Genomic DNA, 8,680 nt, shown 5'->3' with positions numbered 1-8,680 from the left:
ATTCATCCCATAAGAGAAAGGTTGAACTGTTTCCCCTCAGCAGATTAGCTCATACTAGACTCTACTATCGTACTTTGCACTGTAAAAGGCAACGATATTAGGCACTGATAAAAGTTGCAATTAAAATATGAAAACATACTAAAACTGCATGACTCTGTATGCACTGGTTGACTCATGACAATGAGCAAGTTTCACACAAAAAAACAAAGCAAAAGCCTTGCATGTATTTTTCTATCTAAAGCCCCAAGGAGAAGACTGCACAACCAGAGATTGGGACAATACTAAACAGTGGCGACACACTGAAAGCAAGTCACCCATCCCTAAATCGGGACTCTCAAATCTGAGCCTTCAGTTTTAATTAAATGCAAGGATGCTTAGAGTTGCATTGGGAGCAACAAGAATAGAAAGGATTAGGAATGAGTACCTCAAAGGGCTAGCTCAGGCTGGACAGTTCAGGGATAAAGTAAGAGAGGTGAGACTGAGTAGGCATGGACATATGCAGGTGAGAGATACTGGGTTCACTGGGAGAAGGATGGCAAAGATGGAGCTGCGAGGCAAGAGGGAAACAAAATGCAGACGTGATGAGAGGGAGCATGCGGGCGGTTGGAGCGACACCGAAAAATGCAAACGACAGCAAGAGATGGAAACAGATAATCCGCTGCGTTTCCTTAAAATCAGGGCAACAATGAAAGATCTGCTTCAGGAGTTTTCAGACCGGAGAAGGTTTATTGAGCCATTGTCAATTTTTTAACTGTTATTTTCTTTTATTTCCAGTTCACCAAGACACATTATCCTCAGTCGCAGGGGCAAAGAAAAGAAAAGAAAAGAAAAGAAAAGAAAAGAAAAGAAAAGAAAAGAAAAGAAAAGAGGCAGTTTAACAGACTTTTGTCTGTGAAGAAGCAGATGCTTTCTCTCTAGCTGTGTCACTACTGAATAAATCCAATCAATGCCAAATAAGCAAACTATGCACCTGCAGATTTCTCTTACTGTTTCACTTATAATGGACTGTATATGTACAGTACTGTGCAAAAGTTTTAGGCAGGTGTGGAAAAAATGCAGTAAACAATGAATGCTCTTGGAAATATAAATGATTGTTTACTGGCCCCAAATGTATTCTGCAGCAGAAACAACGACCCCAACCACAAAGCCAAAGTCATTTAGAACTATCTTCAGCATAAAGAAGAACAAAAAGTACTGGAAGTGATGGTGCGGCCCACACAGAGCCCTGATCTCAACATCATCGAGTGTGTCTGGAAATTGCACAAAGAGACAGAAGTATGTGAGGAAGCCTACATCCACAGAAGATCTGTGGTTAATTCTCCAAGATATTTGGAACAACCTACCAGCCGAGTTCCTTCAAAAACTGTGTGTAAGTGTAGCTAGAAGAACTGATGCTGTTTTGAAAGCAAAGGGTGGTCACACCACATATTGATTTGATTTAGATTTCTCTTTTGTTCATTCACTGCATTGTGTTGACTGATGAAAATAAATGATTAACACTTCCATTTTTTGAAAGCATTCTTTGTTTACAGCATTTTTCTCGCCCCCCCTAAAACTTTTGCACAGTACTGTATATGTACTTGTTCTGTTACTACTTAAGGGGCAGCACAGTGGCACCGTGGTTAGCACTGTTGCCTCACAGCAGAATCTCTGCACCACCATCTGCTCAGAGGCTTTCTGTGTGGATTTCTCCCAATCTCTGTGTGGGTTTTCTCTGGCTACTCCAACTACATCCCACAGTCCAAAGACATGCAGCTAGTAGGGTTAGGCTAATTGGTGATTCTAAATTGCCCATAGGTGTGAATACAAGTGTGAATGGTCGCTCTTATTTCTTTGCGTTAGCCATGTGACAGTGTAGCGACATGTCCAGAGTGTACCCCACCCTATAGCATTCGGTCCATTTCCATCTCTTACTTCCTATTTTAAGTGATTATTTCTCTATACTTTCAATATACATATAATCAAAGGTAGAAAAACTGCCATTCCAAAATGATTTGTAATCCTGATTTGGTTTGCTTAATGACAGAAACCGTAGCCTTGAAGTTCTTAATTCAACAAAGCGCTTAGGTGTGAGCTGTTCTCATGTGAACGCATGTGAGACAGGCTGGCGGAGGTTCTCTTCGCTTCTGTCCAACATCTCACACACTTATTGCATTGCATACAATCCACCGTTGTCTTTCTCTTGGCAGGAAATATCCACAGACTCAGCTGTGTGGGTGTTAAGGGATGTCAGGAAGGGTTGAAGCACCTGAGGTTCCTTTTTTTTAAAAAAATTTCAGAACAGTTTGATGGATGTTTTAAACCATTTGTTCTATAAATGCAAAACAAGTATAAGTGGAATGAGACTAATTACAAGACTATCACCTCAGCGATGTTTGCCCATATTTTTAATTTACACGTGCCTCTCCATGTTTAGTCTGCAGTGTTTCCTCTGGCTGCCTCCACACACACTACTGAAAGGCGCTGTTCCTGAAGCTTGTGCAGAAAAGCTGTTGAATCAGTTCAATCTGCGTGCAGCTGTCCTTCATCCTGCCTACAGACAAAGGTGCTGTGTTCAATGCTGGAGAGACACTTAGCTCAGATAGTGAGAATTCAGGCACAGCGCTGCTAAGCAGGAGTAATTTTGACCATGCTCAGTATCGCAGTAGTGCAGCTTAGGCTAATGGGATTATTATTTCTTTGAAGTTATCAACCTTATGATGGCACTAGAGGAAAACATAAATGAACAGCCACGTAAGCCAGTGTGATTCATAATAACGAACATCACAAAAAGCAAATTAAATCTGCCAAACTGCCACACTCCCTGGGTTTTGTGTTGTTTTTGTGATACATTTGAGATCAAAGTAAACGGACCATCCAAGAAACTGATCTCATATTCCTTGGTGCCACCTCCATGGATCTAAAGCAGTAAAGTACAGTAGAGCTGCAGAAAAATGTGAAAACCGAGAGGGTTTTTTAATATGAACTAAACTCTGCCCACCTGAATAAATAACAGTTGCATAACAAAAAAGGGGATAACACCAAAAACAATGTAATATATGTAATATTTTAGTTTAATTTGTTAAATCTGATTCTCTTGCACAACTTTTGGAGGGTCTAAAGTTCTGCAACAGTAGACTCATATGAATCGTGAACTTCTATACCGAATACATTTTGTTTCGATTTGAATGCCTGTTTACAGATACTTATCAACGCAGAGCTTTGATAGGTCAGTGGGCGATTGAAATAACATCTCTTGAGGTTGACTGCAGTTTTGGCCGCTTTAACTTCAGCACAGCTGCAGCACATGCAAACCTCAGTGTGTGCAGTGAGATGGCGCCTAACCTCTGCCCAAAATAACACAAGTGCTAGACATTCAGACAGGATGCTTGCATGTCTGGCTGACATCACCGCTGGCTCTCGCTGCTGTTTGCTCTGCAGCCTGAAGCCGTCCAAACAGAGACGACAAAGCCATTACTGAGTGTGAAAATCGCAAATTAACACTCATGGAGAGGAGAACTCAAAGTGGAGATGCTACCTTTTTATGGAGATATTTTTTAATGTTAAAAAAGTTGATTTATGACCCGACACAGGTGTAAAACAGACTCCGTTAACACCATTCGGCATCCAAGCTGTGTGCAGTAAATCAACCAAAATCGATACATATGACAAAACTTGCAGCAGTCTAATGAACTCTAATGAAACTGCTGAACTTTCAGAGGGAGGAAGTAGTGTTCAGTGCAGAAATGAAAGTGTTTAACATTACAGAGCAATAGCACAGGAGGCCTAAAGGAGCGTTTAAGGACAGTTTGCTTTTCACAGCAGCACTACCCCATCTGCTGGACAGTCTGCTCTTTTTCTGTGCACTGACTGCCAAACATCTCGCAGCAGAATAGACGCACTTTTTCATCAAATGCTTCTAACTGTGGCCAGGAACTTTGATTTAAACGTTATTTATCCACTCATCAAGAAGTTTACTTGAGGACTAGAGCTGACCTTTGTCATGATGTCACAGGTAAGGTTTTCTATTACTGACTTTCTCACATGGACCCACTGTAATCATGAGTGGAAACGTGTGCCACCACTCACGTGAGATGCTACACCAGGCTTGCAGCAGTTTGGGGCTTTTCTTTTCAGCAAACTTGCAGTTTTATCTCAAAGTTCTCTTCATCATTAAGATCTTGTCTTGACTTCCACAGTTCGTCTTTAACTGCATTTCTTAATGACATTCTGGACGCCGGAAATTACAGAGTGAAAGCACCTTAATGTCTTTTTATAGCCTGCTTTTGAAGGCATTAATTAGCTTCATTAACAGATCCTCAATCTGAGCCTCAACTCAATGGTCGTCCTTTGTTATGGCAAGATTTGAAGACTCTGAGGATTTATTAAGCTCTGGAAGTTTCATCAGCAACTCCTAATGACAATTCTTGACCTTTAATGCTTAAGTTCTGACGAGTCAATTAAGACCTAACACATTAATGAAGGGTTTTACAAGTAGATTAGAGCCAAAATTAAACTGCATCTATGACCTGGTGTGCGTACATTTGGATTTAGGATGATATTTCTGCTGCTTCCTTGAGTCTATCAAAAAGATGCACACCTCAGTCTGAGGTACCAATATAATGACACCAAAAGACTAGAATTACATAAGTAAATAAAAGCTCCCTCTCATCTTCTTAGTCCTGCCTCTGTGGATCTGGTGCTTCTAACCACTGGCAGGATTTCCTTCCTGTCTGTTGATGGTACATCCCATGCATGCTTGGTCTTACATGACAGGACCTTCTCTTATTCATCATCACTGCTGCCTGAGGCACTCTTGGAGAAGCTCATCTGCCATCTTCTTGCTGTACTCCTGGATGTTTTGTGTTTTTATCCTGGACTGTGACTCTGACGCTAGCTAATCCTCCACTAATCTCCTGTTTCTAATGCTCAGAGTCTCAGGATGCTAGACTTTCCATGCATTAAGAAGAGTGTTCACAACAGTAGCATCTACAGTGCCACAGGAATTTATTTGCCTCCCTTCTGAATCTGATTTCTCGTTTTTGCATATTTGTTTAGATGTTTCAGATCATCATCTTAGTCTAATATTAAAATTTATATTAGACTAAGATAACCCGGGTCACAAAAGAACCCAGGATATCATCTAAGGAGCTGCAAGCCTCACTTGCCTAAAGCCTCACCTGTTAAAGTCAGAGATCAGGATTCAATAATAGGAACGGCAATAATGGAGATTTCCAAGTAGAAAACCACTGCTGACCAAAAAGAACTGAACTTATCGCGAGGTTCTTAAAAAGAACTTCAGACCAACACTCAAACATGGTCGTGCAGCGTGATGGTCTCGGGCTGCTTTGCCGTTTTAGGACCTGGACGTCTGTTGTAATTGCTGGAACCATGAATTCTGCTCTTTACCAGAAAATTCTGAAGGAGAACGTAGGACAGAGATTTGAAGAAAGCGTGGCTTTAAAAAAATAAATAAATAAATTGGAGTGGCCTAGTCAAAGTCCAGACTGATTGAGATGCTTTTGCATGACCTTAAACACACCGTTCATGTTAGAAAACCCAAACATTTGATTGCAGTTCATGCTGGCACCGGTGACACAACCAGTTATTAGGTTTAGGGGCAGGTTTGGATGTCTTTCTTCTCTTAAAAGATGAAATCACCATTTTAAAACCACTTTTTTAAAGAAATCAGGAAAGGGGCAAATACTTTTTCACAGCACTGTAAATACACAGATAAATTAAAATGTGTGCACTCGAGTCCTATTTTTAAAGATGTCTGCAGATGTCAACTGATCATTAAAACCCCCAAATCACCAGTGCATGCATGTGCACGATGTATGTAAACTGCTGATGTAAACTGATGTGAATATAATGCTAAGTGTAAATAAACTCCAGACTACTTTGAACCTTCGACCCACAGATGAACCAGTGTCTCTCTCACTTTCACCGCTATGCTCCGGATGAAACTACATATGAAAGCAAACACACTGTTTATATCTAAAAACTCTGAGCCCTTCTCATGCAGGCTGAATGTGCTCTGCAGCACCTCCTTCCTATCCCCTTCGTCATGTATATCAGCCCGCCTTTGCACTTGACCAAATATAAATGTTTCTTGGCCCGGCGTCAGGCTGAAATGGGGAGGAGTCTGACAAAGAGTTCAGCTTAGGACAGACTGAAGGACAAACGGGGAGGAGAAAGAACTGGTTTGATATAAAAATAAGAGGACAATAACGAATACTGAGCACCATCTACCTGAGGAACAGTAAGTTTTTACAAGATTTTACTGTATTTTAACTGAAAAAGGGGCTGTCAAAATTCTGGACATACACCAGCAGTGGTAGGCCTTTGCTCAAACGTGCTTTGTAGCTACTTTGTTTGGTACTAAAGCACATGACACACGTGGTTTAAATAACCTTATCACTGCATGTTCTTTTCAGCTGATCTTTAATTTCTTCTTAAAATTAAAATAATTAAATGTTGCTTCATTTTACTTTTTATATTGCACATAAAATTCCAATAGTCAGATTCTGTCTGTTTCTACGTGCACTCTGGTGTAAAAAGTGCATTATTTATATCTACAGCTGCTATTAAACTTTGTTTTCTCTCATTCCACCTGTTCAGATGTCGGCCGCCTTAGCCGCTCGCCGGGTGCTTGCTGCTGCGTCACATTCAGGCAATGAAGGAGGAGGTCAGCCTGTCCTTTATAACTAAATACCATAATGGTTCAAAGCCTCCCCATTAGAGATCAAAACTAAGGCACATTTACTTTTTAGTTGAACATTAACTGAAATGTCTGCAGAGCCGACAGCTATCCTTGCTCTGGCAAATAATCACAAACTGACCAATAGTGAGGCAGGTCCTGTGATTTATTCCTCGTGCTTTAACAAGTGCTTCACTTGTGTATTTCTGTTGTTTCGGACAGCAAAGACCTGGAAGATACTGACCATCGTCTTGGCCTTTCCTGGGGTTAGTGTCTGCATAGCCAATGCTTACATGAAGGCCCAGGCGCACTCACATGAACAGCTCGAATTTGTGCCATATTCTCACCTGCGTATCCGCACCAAGGTGAGTCTCTGGTTAATGTATTAATTAACAACCATTTCTAACTATAAATGCTCACTCTTTCAATATCATTTTCTCCAAAATACTATATGTCCCCTTCCAGAAATTTCCCTGGGGAGATGGAAACCACAGTCTGTTCCACAACCCGCACGCCAACCCTCTGCCTGACGGCTACGAGAGCTCCCATCACTGAAAGGATCGGCTCAGTTTCTCGGCTCTATCCTGCTGCATGCTTCAAACTCCGGTCTGCAGTCTACTTGGTTTAATTAAAACGGCTGAGGGGCCAAGTAGACAGCCAGGAATAAAACCACTTTGTGCTGTATTACCATGAGTGCCAGTTCATTTTTTAAATTGGAGAAGTGCTCATTTTAATTTAATCAATACACAAAATATGTGTCTGTGTGTGGTGCTGTGATGAAAGTGTATTTACATTTTAGACCGATGTGATTGCAGATTGCACTGAGTTTTTCCATGAGGGGTGCCAAATTTAGAAAGATTAAAATCCAACATATATCAGGCTTTAAATATAAAACTATTATTCTATCAAACATCAGTTTTTTCCTATTGTTAAACAATAAGTAGCATCAAGTATCATAAGTGACCTGACTCGGTGGCAGATTCCACCGTGTCATAAAGGTGCATTGTTTTCCACAAACTATCCAGACGACTGCACTGGCACGTTGCTTCACGCCAACTCAAGCCCACATAAAATTTTTGGCAACTGTTTCCCCGACTGAAAACTTTTATGCATGACCAGTTTTTAAAAACACAGAATGCTGAGTTTCCGTGAGCCTGGTCACAACAGTTAGGTTAACTTGACATTTACTAGCCTAATTGAGGTGGGTTAACTCTCCGGTGTCACCCCCCTCTCTCCAGCTGTTCTGTCTGCAGCGCTGCACAATTATACTGTAGTGATAAATGTAACAGCAGGGCTGCCTCTGAAATGCACGTATGGCTGGACTTCCATTGGACTGGAGCGATGTTACGATGCCCAACACCACCACCTAACCTAATGCATTTACTCTAGTACAATCTTAATGTATTTGTGTTTTATTCCTCTGTTACACAGCTTTCTACTACATTATATTATAAATGCAAAATAGCATCAATTTTAAAGCTTACTTGGGGAGATTTTAAACTAGAAATTATTTTATGTTGGCTTATTGATAAAGCTATCCAGCAGTAGAAATAAAATCTTCTCCAGCTGATCTACACATTCACGAATTAATGGTTATGATCAATTAATATAATGTATATGATTCTGAATAATGAGAACTTTTGGTCAGAACCAAATATCCTGATTGCCTGCAGGTCCTCAGATTCCCACTCCACTGACAAAAAATTGCACTACAAAATTTTGTATAATTCCTTGTGTTGCCAGGTAGATAATTTGATTAGTAGAAACCACTTTTTGAAAAACCAGAATAATTTTTCAGGGGGAAAACAAATGTTGGACTGGAAGGAAACAAAGACAGTGGGAGGTTAATCACCCACCTCAAACATGAAAAGAAAGTACTGTATACCTATATCTATGTGAGAGCATTGAATGCTTTTGTTAACTGTTACGTGCAGTCCAAAAAAAAAAAAAAAAAAAGCTGAACAGGTACTTGCCTGCTTCTTTTACCCATAAAAAAAATCT

At 40.5% G+C, this 8,680-nt stretch overlaps 1 protein-coding gene across 1 annotated transcript; it reads left to right on the top strand.

Annotated features, from left to right (window-relative positions):
• The first annotated feature begins 6,112 nt into the window (after nucleotides 1-6,112).
• cox6a2 (cytochrome c oxidase subunit 6A2) lies at nucleotides 6,113-7,399 on the top strand. The gene is made up of 4 exons (XM_085405281.1): nucleotides 6,113-6,241; nucleotides 6,601-6,667; nucleotides 6,902-7,044; nucleotides 7,145-7,399. The coding sequence occupies exons 2-4, from the start codon at nucleotides 6,601-6,603 to the stop codon at nucleotides 7,232-7,234; spliced, it is 300 nt and encodes a 99-aa protein (XP_085261407.1). The 5' UTR covers nucleotides 6,113-6,241; the 3' UTR covers nucleotides 7,235-7,399.
• Nucleotides 7,400-8,680: the final 1,281 nt, after the last annotated feature.

This window comes from Rhamphochromis longiceps, linkage group LG4 (genome assembly GCF_057381845.1).
Source record: "Rhamphochromis longiceps isolate RC_006_pf linkage group LG4, R_longiceps_female_GT1.1, whole genome shotgun sequence".
NCBI lineage: Eukaryota > Metazoa > Chordata > Actinopteri > Cichliformes > Cichlidae > Rhamphochromis > Rhamphochromis longiceps.
The sequence above is the reverse complement of the archived record's forward strand: the minus strand, read 5'-3'. Positions and strand labels throughout refer to the sequence as shown.

Bases quoted from the DNA above. Each gene is read 5' to 3' on its own strand.
- cox6a2 (XM_085405281.1), top strand. From the start codon at position 6,601: ATGTCGGCCGCCTTAGCCGCTCGCCGGGTGCTTGCTGCTGCGTCACAT. The intron at 6,668-6,901 runs GTCAGCCTGTCC...TGTTTCGGACAG, and splicing joins TTCAGGCAATGAAGGAGGAG to CAAAGACCTGGAAGATACTG. The intron at 7,045-7,144 runs GTGAGTCTCTGG...GTCCCCTTCCAG, and splicing joins ACCTGCGTATCCGCACCAAG to AAATTTCCCTGGGGAGATGG.